The following is a 22,237-nucleotide window of genomic DNA, read 5'->3' on the forward strand; positions in this document are numbered from 1 at the left end:
TGCTTTACAATTTCTTTTCTCCTTCTAGATCTCTGATAGAATATCTGGTGGTGATGAAAGTCCTATGGCTAAATATCTTAGTATGCAGTATTCTCTCTTTATACCTGTATTTATATTGGTTGTAGGAGCATCGTGCTTTTTTATAAACTCATTCTACGTTGTTGAAGACAAAGAAAGATGTTCTAAACAAATGCAAGGTAATATATAAAATTAGTTTTATATACATTGAAGGGTTCTATAATCTTTTTGCGTAATTGATGCTATTATTTATTATTAAAATTTAAAAAGTACATCATATGTTTTTATACGATATGATATTTTCATAGTTAATATAATTTTGCTTATTATATGGTACACGTATGATAAAATTAGACTACAATATTTTACAGACTTTACTTAAAGTCGTTCAAGGGATCGAAAAGGCATTAACGTTATATTCGAGAAAATGCAAAATCGGAATATGACAAATACAGACACTGATCATGGAATAAAAACTAATTTAGTTATACACCTTTTATTTCTTCTTTCATGATGGCTTGGACATTATTTTTTTTAAAATTATTTTTTAAAGAAATCGGTTATTTTACTTTGCCGTCTTGTTTTTATCAGCTATATCGCAAATTTCATTCTCAGTACATACGAATTTTTGCAAATTTTTCTCTTAGCCTTCATTATTAAAAGCAACGCTTTCATTTTTTCTAATGAAAAGATTTTTTTTTCCGCTGAGGGAATCCCATGTTTTTCATTATCCTCTTAATCACCGACCGAACTATCCGATTCTGTGTTTATCAAATCACTTAGAATCGGAATCTGTATAGTAAGAACGTTCATATTTCGTTTAATAATCCTCAAATTCATCTGAAAAGGGAAAGAGTTCTTCCCTTTCATTAGAATTTTCATTCTCAAATTCATCAACTCTGACTTCCGGAAAAGTAGCTTTATCAAAAGAATTTGTGTTGTATTTACTTTCAACTCACTTCCATGCTGAAGAAATCATATGAAGGGCTTCTGTCACGTTTACCGACTGTTTCCATATTCTGTATTGAGTATTTTTCAGAGTTGGCTTTGGTAGTATAGTTTAAACGATCTGACAGTCCTCAGATCACAAGCTTGTGCTTTGCTTGTGTAGTTAGATGGAAAAAATCGTCATATTTTGTAATTTTAGATCTACAATATGGGTTGTGTATTGATCAATAAACAAAAGAATGTTATGTATCTGTAAGCGTATTTTTCTGTCCAATTTGCGGGTAGTTTTCAAAACTTTAGTTTGTCACCCAAGATTTTTTTGAGGCGTATACAGTAGGAAAGTTCTTCACATTTTTGAACAATCTTTTTTCCCTCAACAACTAATGGTGTTAACTTTTAACTCCTGTGTAAGTTGGTGCCTGGCAAAACTGCCAATCGCAGTTTCGATAGTTTCTCATTCTAATTTTTAATGCGAAACCCTTTAATGCAAAAGACCTATCAGATATAAAAAATTCCTTTTTCGTCAGTATTGAAAATGTTTTTACTTTTTATTGTTGTATCAATAGCTGTAATTGTTTTTTATGCATTCTTTTACAGTCTTGGAAGTGACTGCAGCAGACTCGCTATAAACAAATCTGTAGTATAAATTGTGCCTCTTCTTAAAACAGTCTATCCTACCTTTTGAACTAAAGATTCTTAAATTCTCAGTTTATAAAAAAAAATTTCTATTGCTTTTTCTTTCAAAATTGGGCATTTATAGGAATGCTAGTTGTACGAATTTCGTTCAACTATTAAAACAAATTTTTCCGATTCCTTAAATTTTTTTTTGTTGAATTTTTCTATCTTTTATCGAATTTTGTTTCACAACATCAGTTTGTTTTAAAGTCGTTTGCAAAGTTGAATATGGAATTCCAATTAATTTAGCAAAATCAGCTTTATTTTCATTGAAAGTTTCGGCTTTTTTAAAAATGATGATCTCCGCTTTTCCCAACGAAGAAAATGGCTTTCTTGTTGACGCCATAATTTCAACATCCATAACTAACGGAAAGTCTTGCAGAAATGCCAGTCTTCAGGATTGTTACTATAGCAACTAAATACTATGGTATGTGCGCCGACAATAGCTGCTTTCGAACCCCCTTCTCCCGTCACCGTTAACGTATCTGACTGCCTGCGGTGACAAATATTTGAAAAAACCTCTCTCATGAATAATTTCAGCTCATTTTCTGGATCAGTGTAATTCAAAACAATAAAAAGTATTTATCAGAAAATTTTATGTCAAATGAAATCCAGAAAAAGAAAAGACCAGTTAAGATAGAAAATAATGAAAATTGCAAAAAAAAAAAAAAAAAAAAAAAAGTAAAACACTACAAAAGATTCTAATTCCATATTCCAATTATTATTATACACAACAGCTATGGTAAGGGCAGTGAACTAGAATCAAAGCAATATGTGCATTTTCAAATCAGTTATCGTATCGAATATTTTTGTACTAAAATTTTCACAAAATTCAGTTTTTAAAACTACATTAGACAGCTTTATAGCAAAAACGATTCAATTATTTATATCCCTAGTTCATTGCCTTTGTAGCTCCTAAGTTAACTTATAGCCAAATTTTCAAGGTAATACATTCATAAGTTTTTAAGATATTAGGTTTTGTTTAAAAAAACTTTTTTTTATAAAATCCAAATTTTTCAAAAAACCCATTTGAAGTTTTCATTTGTCTTGTATTAAAAATAGACCTGTTTGTCTTCTATCAAAGTTCTTCACATTTGTAGGATTTGTATTTATTTTTAAAAACTTCAGAATTTTTGTTTCTTTTTGGTAGCCTAAATTTTTCTAGTAGCTTTTGTTGGTGTCAAAGACTGCTGATGTTAAGTAAAGATTCTCTCATTATCAAAACTTCCTTTTTTTTAAAAATATGTATTGACCAGGAAGTATTCCCAGTTCATTAAAAAGTGATATGACTATTGATATACTAGAATGTACAGTTTGTAACTAAACCTATGTGTCCTTAAGCAAATTTGCACACAAAAGATTTTTAGACCTCTTAATTTGAATTTTGAGTGCTACTTTGTAGACATTTTTTTATAACTGCTGGTCTTATAACTTCATGAAGATAAGCTTTATAATGTGGGTGACCTTTTGTGAGTTAATACTCTTATGAGTCTCCATCTACATAATATTCTGTATACATTACTCCACGAGAATTCTTAGAGCATTCCAAGATAAGTTAAGCCTTGGCAATTTCCGCATTTCCTGACAAACCTGTATATAATTTTTACACCAGTGTTTTGCTTTATGCAGTCAGGATATATTTTTAATGTGACATTGCTTGAAAATTAGGATATGACTTTAATATTACACACTTACTACAAATAACTGATACTGAATTCGCTGTTGCTTTGACTGATGAAAATCCTCTTAATTCAAGTCATCTCTACTGATATTTTACAATTAGTACAATTTCTATGCCCTTTATTAACTCTTATTCCAGCAACAATTTACTTTTTATTGTAATATTCAGCAACAAAGCAAAAACAGGAAGAAGCTTCATTTCCTGCAGTTTGAGCACTTTCTTTAAAAGAAAAGATGGCAAGCTCATAGTAACACAGAATTTTCTGACACTTACTTATAAGTGTAGGTACACATGCAAGTCTGAATTCTGTTTTTTAGAAGTTGCAAAAACCATTTTAGGAAAATAGGTTGGTGCAACTCAAACAGAAACTAGATCATAATTCAAATCTAAAATTTGCTAATAATTATAAATTACTGTTAAAATATTTCGAACAAAAAAAAGCATCAAAACACTTATTTGTGTTCAATATCTAGCATTATAAAAAAAAAAAAAATCGATTTATTTTATACCATATCGGATAACAGTTGGGAGCTTAATTTCTTTTCGTATATAGTCTTTTTTGCGTAGAAACATCCACGGAAAGTGCATCTTTATTTGGAAGACAAATAACGATTTACGTGAAATTTCATATTTTTGATCTGTAAATAATTTATCTACCCATTTAAAATGTTGGTAATGATAAAATTTTTTAAAGGGAGAAAGGCTAAGTTTTGTTCTGTCGTAAAACAACGAAAATACGAAAGAAAAGATAGCAGGCAAATCCTTTGTAAAAAAACAAAAAAAAATGTTCGAAATAGATGTTATTGCCAATTTTCCCGAAATAAAAACTTCAAAACAGAATAGTTTCAAATTTGTGGACCTGGCTGGATAGAACATATATTATAACAAAATTTATATTTGTTTGATAAAAGGATGGAAAATATTCAACTTCTTCTTGTTACTTCTGATTTCATTTTCAGCAACCGTGTTTTATAAAAACTACTGACCTCGGTTTCTATTCATCGTATAAGTAAAATAGACAAAGATTTGGAAACCCAAATAAATGGGATTTAAAACAAAAGAATAATAATAATAAAAAAGATGTGAATTTTGACCAGGAACTCTCTTTTTAACATAGTCAGATACCTTAAGCTGAATAACAGCAGGATGGATTGTGTTGGTTATTGTATTTCACCAATTTCCGACCACAGCAACAAACCAAATCTCCCAACCTGAATAGTCTCTTTGGAGAGGCCAGATTCTTCACCCTTTTCGAGGGACACACTACGTCAAAAAAATCATGTGCCTGTCGCCATCATCCTCTGCTAGCCGTTTAATTGCTGGTGGCGGTTGGTCCCCAGCCACAAGCGTCAGGCAAAGCCTGACTATTCCATCTCTACCAATACCTGGCGTTCCGGAAACCAAGAACTAGGCTCATCTACTCCAGATGACGTCCCTCAACGTTTTCAGATCTTACCCACCAAACTAATAATTCTCAGCCAAATATGGGGAAGGAGCATTTCATTTTCGTAAATATATATATATATTTGGCTGGAGTAAAAAGTCTTTTAAATTGGAACGGGAGTGAAAATGTTTTTCATCATTGCTTTAAACAAAGATATTTTTTGTTTTCCTTTTACAAAATAATAATAATAATAATAAATAGTAAAATGAAGCGGGGACATTAATACATATAACAGATTCTATTTTGATAAGATTCAAGCGGTTTTGTTTAGTTTTAATGGGAGATAATTACAGTAGATGAAATGGTTTGTAAGATCCTTAAATAATGAAGAAAAGGACAAATGCAAAATTCTGTATCAAAACGAAAATTATAAAACGTAAAATTTGTAAATAAAGCAAGCATTATTGAATAAAATGCAAAATCAGCTCCTTGTGCGTAGATAATGCAGTGTCAGCAGACTTTCACAAAACACCATTTAAGGTATCTGCTTACGTTAAGAGACCATTTTGAGAAATATCATTAAAATAAACTTTTTAATTACATTTTATGATCATTTTTGTATAAAAACTTCAATTTAAGCAATAAAAACTTTTTCAGTTATCACAAATTTTTATAAACTTAAATTTTATAGTAAAATTTAACAAAAATTCACAAAAATCCGTGACACATAGAAACAAAATGAAAAGGATAAAACTGTGATGAAAGAATGTTGAAATATTTTAAACACTTTTATCTAGAGGATGTACTAAAGTTTAATAAAAGTAAAATTTGAAAAAAAAAATTTTGAAGTGAGTATTATAGTATTTTCTAATATTTGCACAACTATCAACACAATACCAAGCTATAAAGTTTAAAACTGTGATTCAGTTGCCATTATTCTTGTACTTTCCCTTGAGAATGATATGTAGAATTTACCTGCCAATTTGGAAGTTTTAGTACAGAAATAATTTGAAAAATCATATCACGGGTATGGGATTTTTATGAAATTGTCGATTTTCCGAAAAATGCTTTTAAATTACAACAACAAATTTTTTTATATAGTTATGAGCAGTTCATTTAAAATTCATCGCATTTATACATTTCACCCTCTTTATTCCCCTCTTTGATTTTACTCTTTTTAGTCCATTTTTTTTTTCCCCAAGTAATTTTATTACAGGCACTGAAAGGACACTTCACTCAAGGGATTCATTCACTCGCTCCTGATCAAGAACAGTACACCTAGTAGCAGTTTTTTTTTTTTTACATATATTTAACTCTGAGATTTAAATTTTAAATCTATTAAAGTCTTTGTTAAACTGTATAACTACAATTTTACGCGCGATATCCGAATTTGCAATTTCTTAAACATTTTTTTCGACATGTACTTCCAAATGAGCCCATTGAACCCTTCGTTTTAATTCTGTATTCGGTTTGAATATAAATACCAACATAAAATCCACAATCATATAGATAATTGAGATCTGCAATCTTTGATATATTCAATGTTATTTTTGGCAATCTTTTGGTATTTTGGTATGCATATTGATATTTGCACTATCTGTGAATGCGTTTTGTCCACGCATTGGTTTAGATTTATGAGAGGAAAATTGTGGAAAAAAAAAAAAAAAAAAACCCTGCCCATTCGGAGTTTACCACTGAATTTAAGTTAATGTTATTTGTATTGTTTTTTGACTATCCCATAGTGGTTTCGAAGTTTTACTACAAAATTGTCTGTGTGCTTTCATTTTCCTCACAAACTTTAGTATTTAAAGTTAAAAAGACAGATATAGAAAACTGAAAAATGATTAGCAGGCATAAGTGATTGCAATAAACAAAAAAATGAAACGAATATTCATTTATATAATTGAAATTACTGAAAATTCTATCGCAATCGTATCACTTCCGTTGAATTTAAAGGAATTTCGGGGATCATTTTAAGCTTTCGACTTTTACATAAAAGGCACTAGTTTTCTTTCTAGGTGTAGCTGAAATAAAACAAAAAAAGTTTTGGAAACTTAAAAGTATCGGCTTTCAAATAAAACTATAAAACAATAAAACTAAAAAAAAAAAATGTTTTTCCTAAAAATTGGCCGAAAATCGACTTAACGTAGGTGGTTATCATAAAAAATGCAATCAAAACATATTAATGTTTTCGATAATTATTTTCTTTATTTAATATGTTTACCAATAAAAATATATTAAATATAAATAATTCTCACAAATGAATTAAAATATGCTTTGATGGATTCTTAAACATGCAAATTAATAGCTTAATGTTTTTTTTTGTTGCTGTTTCAATTTCAGTTATATAAAAGCATTTGAATTTTTTTAGTTGCTCTGACAATTTTAATTTCAACTATTTTTATTAATAATAGTATATATTAATTAGCTTTATTTTATTAACATTAAGTATCTGTTATTTATTTGAATTTAAGTATGCAAATGAAAATGTGGATTTCGAATTTTTTAGTCTTGTTTCATTACTAATAACTTTATGCATAGCAAAACATTAATTTTTCATAGAGCAAAATTACCGTAATATCGATTGAAATCAAAGCTTTTAAATAAAGGAAATTATTATAAGAGTGATCTGTTTGCTGCATTTGCTTGTATTGAAACAGCAAAATCAGCTAAAAGACGGGTATAAATTATGGGCTACAATTGGAAAATTTGAAGTGTATACAAATATAAATATGTAGATGGCCTCGTAAGCAAATGCCGTTTACATATTCTTTTAGAGAAGATATTCTTTCAAATAAATACTGAAAATATGAAACTGAAAATCACTGAACGGTCTCACGGTCTTTCACTGAAAATATTGTATTTTTCATCTAGTTGATCACTATTGTTTAGCAAACAACATTTGCTTTGCTAATTAAATTTTCAGCAAATTTCGAAGAATTTAAAAAAAGGCCATGTGATATTTTTACAACTCTATTGTTTTTCTTCGCGATTTCACAAATTATGAAGCTATGTTTTATAATTGGATTCAATAGTGAAGGCTCAGCTTCTACATAACTTTGAAATTTCTGCAGTGAAGAAATTTCGCATATTAGTAAAAAGGACCTATTTTCAACTTCAATCGACTAGGATAATTATTATAAATGGTAATAAAATGTAATTATTTTCTTGAAAAAATTAACGTTTTGCAACTTCTTATTTACTGCTAGAAACAGATTTTAACTGAAGATGCTACTATAATAATGCCGATAAAAAAATTAATATAATAATTAATTAATATCCTTTGTTTGATAATAACATTTTAAACCACTATTAGAAACCTCTTAAATTGCCTTAAAATAATAGGCAGTAATGGATGGAGAACTTGGGTAAAGTAATTTTAATTGATATAGTAGCTTAAGTAATAAGTAAGTAATAGCTTAAGTAATTGTAACTTAAGTAATTGCTATAAAAGCTTAAGTAATTTTAATTGCTATAGTATATGAAGATGACTCCTGTATTATATTTATTCTGGCATCTTATAGTTATCAATATGACATTTTAACCGAGGCATAATCGGTGAAAGATCAAAGGGAGAGCTTTAAAAACGGTAGACAAATTAAACTCTTTATAAAAATGCTTTTTAAAAAAAATTGTAGGATCTTCATTGAATTACCTAGGGAATCCTTTCTAAGAAGTAAATTATGATCTCACTTTTTCCCCTTTTATTACTCCGAAATTGAAAGATAAATAGAATTCCAAAACATTAATTTCCATAATTGATCATTATTTAAATTATTTTTTTTCTAAATAAATTTCGATTAAATCTTTAAAGTTGTATTTTTCAACTAATTTTGTTTACTAAAATTGAGAAGAATTTGAAAAAAAAAAAAAAAAAAAAATCAACAAATTTTTCATGACCCAAAGTTTAAGAAGTCATGATTTGGTTTCTGACTCTACATGGTTCACGGTGATGTGGTCTAGTAGGTAAGATTAAATTTATCCAAGAATCTGCTGTGAAATTTTTAGGATGACTGAATTGATTAAATTATTCATAAAGAGAATTTTAAAGAATCTCATTTGTTTAAAATTTACTCTGTCTAGAGATAAATATTCAGCTTCATTTATTCATTTGTTTATTTTAACCCTTATGTTCATTTCGTATAGTATACCATACATACAACTTTATAAAAATATACTACCACTATAAAATAATTTTTAATTATTAATAATTTATAAATTTTCATATCACGATTTTTTAAAATTTTTTTGATGTTTTTTATAGCGTAAAGAAGCTACCTATATACATTTTTTTTTTTTTTTGCTTTTCTTCAAAAAAGCAATTTTGCCACGATAAGGGTTAATTATTTAGTTAGCCAAATATGGGCATGCATGTCTATCATTTAAAAAATTGCAACTAATCGCTGGATAGAAAGAAAATTTTCAAATTGAATTTTAAAAATATTAATCAGAGTATGGAATAATAGTGTACATTGCATTCACAGTGATTAAAAATTTTGTTACAAATCAATTTAATTTTACAGAAGAAACAAAAGTGCTGTAAATTTCATTATCGTAGTTGAAAAATTTTAAGTGGCTAAGATCTGTTTATGAAATTGAATCAACTGCCTTTTTTTTCTTTTCTATTTCATTGTTGGTAATATTGGTAGAAATTTTTGTTTCCTTAAAAAATTAGCATGCAAATTTATAATAAAATTTAATCTGTCCTTTTGTTATCAAGAAAGACAACGCTTACTGAGTTTCTGTAACTTGACAGGAAAATACATGTTAATTGAAGAATATTTGCATCCAATTTATTGTAAGATGTATGTTTTGGTTTAGGAATATTATTATGACTAGTCATTAAATATCTGACTTGAAAAATGTCAACAATTTTTCTTACTTTTTTATTGAATTTTATTAGTGCAGTCAGTTACGAGTTTCATCACTAGCAGTGGGGGTGATCGCTTTGTGCCTTGAAATTTATAGGGGTCTCAAAATCTATTTCAATATATATCGTAGTGCAAATCGAGGGCAAATTTTCCTGTTCATGGACTCTCCCTTTCTGTCTGGTTCACAAAAATTTTTTCCGTTATTTTTTCTTTAAAAAGAAAGGGGGGGGGAAATTAACCAGTCTTTCGGCTGCAACCACAAATTTTGATTTTGTTAATTTCTGTTTCACATGAAATCTCATGATCTCTAGATAAGTCATGAGTCATCGCCGGTCCTCCCTACCACCCCATTTCCAGAGTTATCGCAAAATATATAACGTTCACCCTTAACAACTGGAACGATTACGCCGGTTTTATTCGCTGATTAATTTCGCCACTTAATATGCATAGCTGATCAGTCAGCACGATCTATGTTTATTGTGCAAGAATGCTTTAAAATATTATTTTCATTTGTTATGATAAAAGGTGGTTGAAATATCTACATTTTTACTTTCAATGTAGAAGGTGAACAGCTGGTCGCCGAAGTTAACTTAAAATCATAAAATAATATACGTCATTCTTTGTTTATCCAATGATAAGAATTAATTTTGAGTAGTGATTATTAACATCAGTAATCGAATTTTGGTGCTGTAGTGCGATTTTTCTTTTCTGCTAGAATCAAAGTCGACAGTTCAAGGAATTCTATATATATTTTTTAAATCAAAAGCGTCATAATTGTTCAAATCTGGTACTTACATTTTCAGTGTCGGATCACTTAAATTAATGAGAATAATATCGTTACATTTTTTTTTTCTAAATTAGTAGAAACATTTTAAATGTCGTAAGTTACAAATGATAACTAAATAGTCAAGTAAAATTCTTTGATTGCTGTTTGTTTATCAGTTGATGGGTCTTGGTAATCTAAATTACTAGTTACCAGATAACAATATAGAGGAAAGCTATGCCGAATTTGTAATGGAAGTTGAGAGATATCGTTTTCTGTTTCTAAAATAGCCAAGAATTATTTGCGGAGCTCTGTTGTGTAGGTCAGTTGTCTCATTTATTGAAAATGGTGTTGTCAGAAAATCATATATAAGTTCTCCCAATTAAAGTCAAGAAAAGTGATATTTTGTATTTTGATGTCTTTAAATATCTGTTACTATGTTTGTAAAATTTTACTCTTTTTTCATTTCTTTTATTACCCTATCAACGAAAAATGCGACTCTATATACACTTTTGTACCTCCCTCTAAAATTTAATTTTCTTTATTATTTGGCATTAATATTTTCTTTTATTTATATCATTTTCTTTCAAAAATGTTTATTTAACTTTTCTTATCATAAAATATGTTAGAACATAGAATACGCCATTCAGTTTTCAAGTTATAGAAAGTCGACATTGTTTATATCAGCTCGAAGTTCGGGAAGAATATAAAATTTCCCGTAATAGCAATTTCTTTATTATATTTATTGTAATTCAAAAGAAATTCAGTGATTTATGAACTCAAACCCATTTTTACTTACTCGTAAAACGAAGCATAAAAAAGAGAAAGTATTGCAATCGACAATTCGAATGCAAGATTTTGACTCCATAAAGCACAGTTTGGGAATTATATTTGTCTGCGAACAGAATAGCTCAAAAATGCCTTGAGTTAGACAAATGAAATTTGATTTGTGACCATTATACTAAATTTCTAGATTTCTATAAAACGAAATCCATGACACGAAATTTGCCTGTTTGACTGTCAGAGGACAAGTAAACACAATAATTACAAAACGTAAATAGCTATTTGAATAAAATTTCATACACAAATTTAGCATCTAAATTGTAGATACTTATCGAATTTTGAATCTTGTCCATCAAAGAGTTAACCATCTGTTGGTCTTTAATTTTGTTTGCATGTACACGTGATAACTTGGAAATTGCAACGATTTAGGTCAGTGTGTTTTTGATATTAAAAGTATAGTTCTGTTATTCAATTTTGATTTCAATCGGTTGCAAAAAAAAAAAAAAAAAAAAAAAAAAAAAAATTGCATTTTTGGTTTTCTTCTCTATAACGAAGCACAAAACTGTCATGTGCGGGTGTCACAAAATAAAAATCTTAGCAGATGTGAAGTTTACGACCTTGCCCAAGGACTGCGATTTTATGGGAAGGGGGGGGGGGAGTGTGTGACACCTTTATTAGAAAGTTTCGTGGGAGATCATTCCTCTCGGTTAAAATGAATAGGCTTTCTTTTTTTAAAACTTAAACAACGGAAAACTAAAGTCATATATTCATTAAAAACATTTTTAAAATTTTGTGTTCCATTTTTATATAAAATATAGCCTCTCGATTTAAAAAGACGCAAAGATCTGCTTTTCTGTCTTTTTAGTTGCGAGGGCTCTGACTATCTCCACAAAAAACGCAGCTTCCTCAATTATTTTTCTAAAACTATTTGAGATCAAAATACTTTCTCGTGACCTTTCTTCCCTACTTTCTGCTTTCCTATACTTATGCTACAACTTGCTGACCTAAATTTGGACAAAGAATCTTCATATATATTGGACTAATTTCTTGAAATTGCGGAGAATAAAAATACCTAAGGAACTCTATGAGTGTTGTTTCAAATCATATTTTACACGCGTGTATATATATATGCATACTAGGTGTTCCAAAAATGACTGATGGATTTTGAAAATCAGTGAAAAAAGACGGCATGAGATAGAAACGTATCGTTTGCGGTCTTACGCTTGTGAATTCAGATAATTTTATTCCACCAAACTGCAAATTTAGCCAACATTGCCACCGACAGGTGGCGCTGCAGATGATCTGCAAGAGATGTAGTTAAAACGAAGAACTTGATAAAGCTATTCTATACCACGTCGTGTGCTATCCAGATTGCAAGTTTGTTGTGCCATAATGTTTTTTTCCTTTGAACAGCGGATATTTCTTGTTTTGTAGTTCCACCGCCTGGAATACAATTTTGTTCAAAGCTCAGTTTTCAAAGAAATTTGATCTCAAAAAAGGACCAGCAGACAATACGATAAAGGTTCTATTCCAAAAATTCGAGCGGAAGGGAACGTGAATAAAGATCGTTTTGTAAATGTCGGTCGACCACGCGTTTTGGTTATGGAGTCGAATACTGTAGCCGTCCAGTAGATTATCCTACTATAGTATAGCTTGTGGATGGGGATGGGCTTGATGTTGGCAACATATGCTTCTGACGAACTGTATTTTCACCTCGATGGCTATGCCAACAAGCAGAACTCGCGAATTTTGGGTGCCGAAAATTCTCATATTGCTGAATCTTGGACTAGGCTGTGGTTTTGTCTAAAGGAATAATTGGCTTTTTTCGAGTGCAACTAATAAATATTGCGCGATATCTTGGATTCTGGAATAATTTGTAGCGTTTCATACTTTTGGAGGACTGTCCGAACGCTTCCTGGTTCATGCAAGATGATGCTTGTCGACATTGAAACCCTGATATTTGATTTCTTGAGCGAAAGTTTCAATTTCGGGTAATTGCCTTAGATAACGACATCATATTAGAAATAGTATGCTATGGCCTCCTTATTCGCCAAACTTGAAGCGATGAGACTTCTTTTCTTTCGGGGTACCCAAAAAGCCTGGTATATCGCCAAATTTAACAAACAATTGCTGAATAAAAACGCATCTGTATTGCATGTGAAACAATTCCAACTGACATATTTGCATGAATGTCCGAAATTTTTTTGCCTCAGATTGAGCCAAGTTGTTGCTATAAAGGGGGATTACTTTGAAAACATCATTGTTTAATTTTTTGCAATAGTCCTTACAACATTTTCATACCTGTTTTTATTTTTCCTTTGCAACGCCACCTGTTGGTGGCAATGTTAAGTAAACTGGAAATTTGATAAGATAAAATTCCCTGATTTCTCGAGCATAAGGCCGCAAACGGTGCATTTCTGTCGCAATCTTTCTTTTTTTTGTTATTATTATTGTTATTGATTTCCAAAATCTAATAATCATTTTTGAGACACCTGGTGAGTGGGTGTGAAATGACGGATTCAGTGATGTAAAGCCATTAAAAAATTACATAGTATATAAATTGTGCCGATAAAAGATATATTATGTGTAAAAATGAGAAATAAAGGCTCTATATGCATTTATGTATAGGAATTGCCTTCAAATTGTATTAGAAAATAAGCATAAAAATAAAGTTCAAAACGTGTAGCTAACTTTACTTTTTTGTTATCATTATTTACCAAACAGGGGTCTTAAAATATTTTAGCGCCTTTGGTTTTATATTGTCAAAATCCGCCACTGAGTGCATTACCTTTTTTTTTTTTTTTTTTTTTTTAAATATCTATGAGACTATGAGAGAGGCAATGCAATGTCAATATTACTTCAGAGACTTTTATCTAATTTCGAAGAATTCAACTGCTTTTCTGTAGAGCTAAAAAATGTGCCTATCGAGACATGCTGTTACTCTGGTACGGTATAGCAACATATCGAGTATGGTTGTCTCAGATTCAATAAAAGAATTTGTAATAGAAAATCTCATATACATTGACAGAGTACTTAAGAAATAAATAATCTCGTATGGTCTCGGATATTCAGGTGGGATTCCTCTCTCCCCGCATAAAATTGTGAACCTTAGGTAAGGCTGGGAATGTTATGCTTGGCGCCAGCGAACAGTAATTATGGAATAAAGGTTAGTCTAGAATTTCTATGAATGGATCTTGCTAATATGTATATGAAATCCCTTTCTTCCAACTGATTGTAACCAAAATTTGAAACGGAAGATCAAATTTAGATTAGAAGAACACGGTGGCAAGATCATATACCGAATTTCATTGATTTAAGTTATTACGTTTACGTGCATGCAAAACTGCGGAGCGACAGATGGTCAGCTCTGACAAATTTGATTCAAAATTTGGAAAGATTCTACATTTTAGATGCTAAACCTATGTATCCAATTTTATCTGTTTAGCTATTTACGTTTTGAATTTATCGAGCGTTTTTATACTTAAATAGACCGACACACTTTCTCTAAATGATTTCGTTCAAAATTTTATTAAAAAAATTAATTTCATGGGTTTAATTCGAAATCCGATAGAAATCTACAAATCTGGTCTGTGTTGTGTAATGTTGTAACTTATGACACTTTACAAGCTGGCTGACAGTTATCTGTCAGCGATTTAAGCCGAGCGAGCGCCTCTTGTTTTTTCAGTAGCGCAACTAGGGCCAAGAGTGCGACCTAGCTATTTCATGCGTCACACTCGCTTGCACAACCCCTTTTTACAGGGGGGCACATTCACATACCTCACAGTTAGAATACAGAAGAACAAACATGCCCGAACCGGGGCTCGAACCCGGTACGCCCAGATCACGGGGAAGACGCGCTACCCCTTTGCCAGGACGCTGCTCAAATCTGGTCTAAATCCATTATAACCAAATTTCATCCATCTAGTGCAGAACATTCTTTAATTATCGTTTTCCAGATTAACAGAATGCCAAAAATGTGGTTTTCAAACTCAGAAAGGTCTGAAATGTGGATATTCGCCAAGATCGCGAATTCGCATTTTTCAACGATCATAATAATTTTTCTATACTTCGTGTATGGGAAAGTTAAAAATCATTATTTATAATCCATCTATACTTATAATAAAGCTCAATGTGTGTGTGTGTGTGTGTGTTGGCGCTCTACAGGCCAGGTCATTTGACATAAAGCTACCAAATTTGGTACATGTATACCTTAGAGGTCGGAAATGTGCACCTGAGGTCCCTTTTTTTGAAATTTTAATTAGAATTTTAATTATTAATTAAAAACTAACTTTCCCGCCAAAAAAATCTTCCATTTCCCCCACCGCCAACTTTTCCGCCAAAAAAATCTTCCATTTTCCCCACCGCCAAATGAGTAAGGCTTTAGTTTTTTTTTCTCCCAACAGTAATAAGGCTAGGGTTACCATTTTACGGCAGATTATTTCAAACGATTCTGTTTATTTTCTTAATGTTTTATGCATTTAAAATTAAACATTGTTAATTAATCCATGTTTCAGATTCATTCTGAAGTACTTTCGAATTAAAATAACACAGAATAAAGGAAATTAAAAATGTATAATCTGCATAGCGTTACCCCAACTGGCGTAGAAAAATTCACGCATTTGCGTTACCGTAAAAGGCGAAGAAAATTCACGCATGCGCACTGTTTTCTGATTGTTGGCATGGCAACCATTATCAACGGACGATTTAAATTACTTTTAGGTTAGTTGTATGCTTTTGTAAGTAAATTGTATTTATGTTAGTAATATATTTTTTGTATATGTTTATAGTTTTAAGTACATCGTTTTTTAAGTAGTTTTTTTAACCTGTTTTCAATGATTTAAAATATTTTTAGGTTAGTTGCATGCTTTTGTAATTAAATTGTATTTATGTTAGTTATATATTTTTTTATATATGCTTATAGTTTTAAGTACATCGTTTTTTAAGTAGTTTTTTTAAACCTGTTTTCTACTGATTATTTTAAACGATTCATTTTATTTTCTTAGTGTTTGATGCATTTAAAATGAAACATTGTTAATGAATCGATCCGTTCATGATGAATCTGAGAAAATTTTGTTGACAAATTCTTGAGATATTACATAAATTAAGAAAGATATTCTTTAGTGCCCATAAAGTTTAAACGCTCAGTGACTCTATTATCAGTAATCATATTATTAAAAAAAATGCTTTGTTTCAGTAAAAAAAAAAAAATATTATTATATTAATTGTAGATTAATCCTTTACACTTTAATTTAAAGCATAAATTCTACGAGGGGTAACAGAAAATTAGAGAGATACATATCACGTTATGGCTGAAGGCCTTTATAATATTATGAGTGAATTATATGACTATCAAAATTTGAAGTTTTAGAATATTTTGCTGAAGAATCTATTAAAGTTGGAATTGCATAAAATATTTAATTATTAAAATTTTAACGAACATTAAGATTGGCGAACCGGCTGGTCGCCAAAGGCGGCTAGTACTTATATAAAGCTCAGTGTGTGTGTTGGCGCTCCACAGGCCAGACCGTTTGACCTACAGCTACCAAATTTGGTACACGTATACCTTAGAGGTCGGGAATGTGCACCTGGGGTCCATTTTCTTGAATTTTTAATTAGAATTTTGATTATTAATTAAAAACTTTCTCGCCAAAAAAATTCTTCCATTTTCCCCACCGCCAAATGAGTAAGGCTTCAGGGTCCCCCCCCCCAACAGTAATGAGGCTAGGCTTAACATTTTTCGGACGATTAATTCAAACGATTCTGTTTATTTTCTTAATGTTTTATGCTTTTAAAATTTAACATTGTTAATTAATCAATCTTTCAGATTCATTCTGAAGTACTTTTGAATTAAAATAAAACAGAATAAAGGAAGTTAAAAATTTCTAATCCGCATAGCGTTACCCCAACTGGCGTAGAAATATTCACGCATTTGCGTTACCGTAACTGGCGTTGAAAAGTCACGCATGCGCATTGTGTTCTGATTGCTGACAACTATTATCAACGGATGCGAAATTGATTTAAATTATTTTTAGGTTCGTTGTATGCTTTTTTAATTAAAATGTATTTATGTTAGTTATATAATTTTTGTATATGCTTATAGTTTTAAGTACATCGTTTTTTAAGTAGTTTTTTTAAACCTTTTCAACCGATTATTTTAAACTATTCGTTTTATTTTCCTAGTGTTCGACGCATTTAAAATTAAGCATTGTTTATTAATCGATCTGCTCATGATGAACCTGAGAAAATTTTGTTGACAAATTCTTGAGATATTACATAAATTAAGAAAGATATTTAGTGCCGATAAAGTTTAAAAGCTCAGTGATTCTGTTTTCAGTTATCATATTATAAAAAAAATGCTTTGTTTCAGTAAAAAATATTATATTAATTGCAGATTAATCCTTTCGACTTTAATTTAAAGCATAAATTCTACGGGAGCTAACAGAAAATTAGAGACATACATATTACGTTATGACTGAATGCCTTTTTAATATTATGAGTGAATTATATGACAATCAAAATTTGAAGTTTTAAAATATTTTGATGAAGAAGCTATTAAAGTAGGAATTGCATAAAATATTTAATTATTAAAATTTTAACGAGCATTAAGATTGGCGAACCAGCTGGTCGCCAAAGGCGGCTAGTAGACTTTAAATGAAACTATATAGTACATTAGGAATTTTGTTTCCTTACTGCGGCATCCTCTCTTTTCATAATGTTCACGAACACTGAAGTGAAAAATAATGGCTAAAATCGGTTTGAAACAAGTAATGAATGATCCATTATCAGAAAGATTTCAAACATGACACGAGTTTGGAATAAAAAAAATAATTTAAAAAAAACCTGATTTCATAAAATAAGGAATTCCGCCAAATATAAATACTGGTTAGTAAAATAAGTATGATTAAATGAAAAATAAAACGAATAAATTTGTACAGTAGAAATTAATTGATCTCAAAAAAGATAAAATTCAATTCCAAAAACACAAATCATTTCCGCGAAATTCCAATTCCATATGCAAAATAAAAATAATGCTGAAGGAAATATTAGCATAGTTCGTTAACCTTTGCTACACTCTAACTTAAAAATGCAAATAAAATGCGAAGTTTGTTTGAAATGTTTTTTTTTTTCATTGAAGATTTTTTTTTTATTTTCACTGATGTTCCCCCTTTTTATATCAAAGATCTTATGTAAATATATGAATAAAGTTTTTTCATCTACTTCTTTATTTGCAGGGGATATATCTGCTGCTCTTCTATCAAATATTGTGGATGTTTCTGAATCAGATAATCTCCACAAAAGGATAAATTCAAGCGACCCTGATAATTCACCATGAATGGAAGTTTGTTGTTTGTGTTTTAGATCTTGAAAATTGTCATAAGTATGGAAATGTTTATTTCTACTTTTGTAACTTTATTAATATTCTGAAATCTATTTTATTTTGTTTTGTATGTCGTAAAAAAACAAAATGGTTAAAAAAAAAAGGATTTTACTTTTTTTGATGTTTACATTTATGTTCTCATGATCTGAAGTAGAAAAAAATATTATATAAAGAAAGGTATTAACACGAAATTTAGAATATTCAACCTTTCAGCTCTTTGTATTGATGTGTAAATTATGAAAAATAATAGGGAAATAGGTTTTGTATGTTTTTATAATTCAAGGTTGTAAATTTCCTGTACAGTATGCGACTATCAATTGCTCTAATTCATTCTTAAATATTTTAAAATTTTTGCATTCTGAACCTTTAAAATTAAACAAGAAGTGTCTCTGTAATGTTTATTATTGTGATTTATCTCTTTTCTATTTCTAGTCCGCATACAGTGGTTGTGCAATTTTCAACTTGTACATTTGAAGAATTTTTTTTTAAAGCAAAGGGTTGTAAGCATGTAAATGATATTTTACTCATTTTATAAAAGGGAAAATAAACATATTTATTTAAATATTTTCTGATGTGTTTATTCTTATTACAGTGAGCTGAACATTTACTATACTGGAATTTGTCTCAATGCGTTACATTCCTCGGAATTCAATACATTTTTTTGACAATGAAATTTTGAAAAAGGAGCAGTTTATATCTGAATTTTTTTCTGCGCTTTCTGTTATTTTTTTCAAAATTAAAAAAAAAGAAAGGCATTGATTTAATTTTGAGACGCCCAATCTTAATGAATTTATTTATCTTAATGAATTTAGAATGTTTAAGAATATGCATAAACTATTTGTATCTTTTGAACTTAGCCATATCAAGTATGAATCAAATCAAATGAAATGAACATGTAATTTGCAGAACGCTACATTTGCTCCTTTATTTTACATATACAGTGTGGTTATAATTAAAGTAACCCTATTCAGACACGTTCTGGTTGACATACTTCATGGAAATTTGCTTTATGTGTTATATTGACAACAAGAAAAATATTAATATTAGTTTAAATTTTGACCACTAGATGTCACTTTTTGCGAAAAGTAGAAAAATCTTTTTGCAAATTAGTAACGTTTAAAAATACCAACAATCAGTCCCTTAAATTCAGCTTGTTTGGATTGTGTGTTTCATTTGGACTGTTAGTGTTCAGATGATGTAGCTATCATGCTAGATAAAAAAATCAAGAAATTTGTTTTATACTGTTGGGGATATAGTAATGATGGGATTGTAATAACTGTCGTATGAATCAAAGGACAGGAGGGCTTACTATGTATTCCTCCGTGAAACGAGTTGAATGAACGGAAAGCAAGAAAAATTACAGGTTATTTTTCAAATTATGTGGCCAAATCAAAACGAAGATTCCCATCAGGCTATTTTTATTTTACATACAATAGAATTTTTTTTTCTAAAATTGTTTTAATGCCAAAATTGGAGTTATGCGACTTTTAATAAATATCTTAAAAGATTTGGGGTGGAGGAGGGGTCCTTAGGTCAGAACTTGTATTTTTATTCTTTCTATCGAATGTATTTGATTGTATTAAAAAATGCAATAGCAAACAAGAAAAGCTCGAAGTATTAGTCTTTATAGGATAACATTATGTTCTGAAATGGTAACTGACTTGCACAAGCCAGATTTAACTTATTTTTTTGGCAAATTGTTATGTACACTGTCCTACAAAAGTTAAAATACAGCATGTTTTTCTGAGCTCGCCGTTAAAGAAAAATAGCAGTAACATTAAAATTCACAGTTTATATGCATGGTAGTAACGAACTTTAAGAAAACTTATACAAAAAAATAGCTACTTTTATTTTAAGTAATTGAATACTTATATAGGAGTGGGAAAAAATGTGCAAAAATCTAATCTTCGTAATTTTTTTTTATGTAAGTTATGTTTTTTATGTGCATGATTGTTGATCTTCAATTGTTATTGGTAATTTCGTTGATAATATCCAGGAGAGTTTAGCAATGTCTAGAAGGCGTTTGCCAGATTTGTTAAGATAGCGATGGATGAAAATGGGGTTGTCATAAGCTGATGCTGCTAGATATCTCAATGCGTCTCGTATTGTGGTCAAACCACTTGAAATCAGTTTCAATCTGATGTTTCTGTGTCTAGAAGTTTCGCATCGACTTTGAGTTACATGGCCTGCTGGAGATGTTATTTACCTTTTTCTGCCTGAAGCAGAAGAAACTACCGAGCCTCATTTCATAGATCATTTTATGGCAACAAGAGCAAGAATCTCCTCAACTACTGTGTGAAGGCGCTTTCACAATGCAGATCTGTATTCTACGATAACTTGTGTCTTCCTTTGAAGCCAGGACACAGACCTGCTCGTTTATGTTGAGCAAGAGAACATGTCTCCTGGACCAGTCAGCAACGGACATCTGTTCTCTTCACAGACGAGGTCAGGTTCCCATGAGTGAGTGTTTCAGGTCGTCAGATAATTTCGAAGGAACAACGCACCAGATACAACCAATCTTTCCTTCTAATAGACGACAATGCGCGACCGCACCGAACTCGACTTACTGAGAACTATCTTAAAGGTCATAGTATGGAGCGAATGTAATGGCCATCTCGATTCCCAGACCGGAATCCGATAGAGAATCTTTCGGAACTGTCTTTGAAGACTGGTTGTTGCTTATAACACCTCCTCCAAGGTCGTAGATGAGCTGGAACAAAAATTACTTCGTGTCTAGTCTTCGTTTCCCTTTTCGGTGAGCGACAATTTAATTATCAGCATGGAAAATCGGTGCCACCAATTCACTACAGCTAGAGATGGACACATTCCTTGCTAGAACACTTTTTTATAATGTTTCTGTGATATTTTTTCACATAAAACTATGATGTATCGTTTTCTTCAAGAATGGATTTTCTGCTAATAGTGCATTTTTTTATTGTAAATTATATTACTGTTGAACTTTAGTAAATTTTTATGTTGCATTCATTAAAGAACTGTTTAGTGCACATTTCCTTCGATTTCTTGTTCAAATTAGACGCATAAGACAAGTTGTATCTTAACTTTTTTGGTCAGTTTATATACCACAGAAAATAAGATTTAAAGCAGATACGTATGCAATTTACGCATTTATAGCGAAATATTTTAATTTACTATCTATCACATATTCTGCAATTTTTATATGTGAAAAAGTCATCTACAGGCCACCGTTTGTTATGTGATTTTTTTCCTAGAATATTCATAATTGTCCAGAAGCGATTGATAAATTTTTGTATGATAGCGGTATAGCAGTTTTAAGATTTTGTTTTGGAAAATAACTGTAAAGATATGTTGAAATATAAAGCGCTCTGTATAATGCATTTCACCAATTTCTTTAATTCTCTGTATCATGCAATTCGTAAAAAGTAAAGAAAATAACACTGAAATCAGTTGTTATATATCTTAGTAGCATTTAAGTATTAATTAAAACGAATTCTTCATAATGTAAGGTAAAAGAATAGTTTAGTTACATTTTGAATAAAAATTTTATTTCTTTTTTTGTTTATTAATGCCTCTTATTTAATTATTACAACTCATGACCCCAGTATATTCTCAATTTTTTGCTAATTAGAAAAATCGCGTAATTTTTAATGGTTTTAAAATAATAATCAGTAGAACTCGATTTTCGAAGTTTTCTTGTAATTCCTTTTAATATATAGTACATGTAAAACACATTTTTTAGCACTTGCGTGACCGAAGA

The 22,237-nt window shown here is 30.2% G+C and overlaps 1 protein-coding gene across 1 annotated transcript in view; it reads left to right on the forward strand.

Moving 5' to 3' along the window:
• Positions 1-19,065, forward strand: part of LOC129960894 (protein spinster homolog 3-like) — a 44,814-nt gene extending 25,749 nt beyond the window's left edge. Inside the window, exons 10-11 of the mRNA XM_056074613.1 lie at positions 29-197; positions 18,356-19,065. Coding sequence (XP_055930588.1) covers positions 29-197; positions 18,356-18,456 — 270 coding nt within the window. The 3' untranslated portion in view covers positions 18,457-19,065. The remainder of the gene's footprint in view (positions 1-28; positions 198-18,355) is intronic.
• The last annotated feature ends 3,172 nt before the right edge of the window (positions 19,066-22,237 follow it).

This window comes from Argiope bruennichi, chromosome X2, assembly GCF_947563725.1.
Source record: "Argiope bruennichi chromosome X2, qqArgBrue1.1, whole genome shotgun sequence".
NCBI classification, from domain to species: Eukaryota; Metazoa; Arthropoda; class Arachnida; order Araneae; family Araneidae; genus Argiope; species Argiope bruennichi.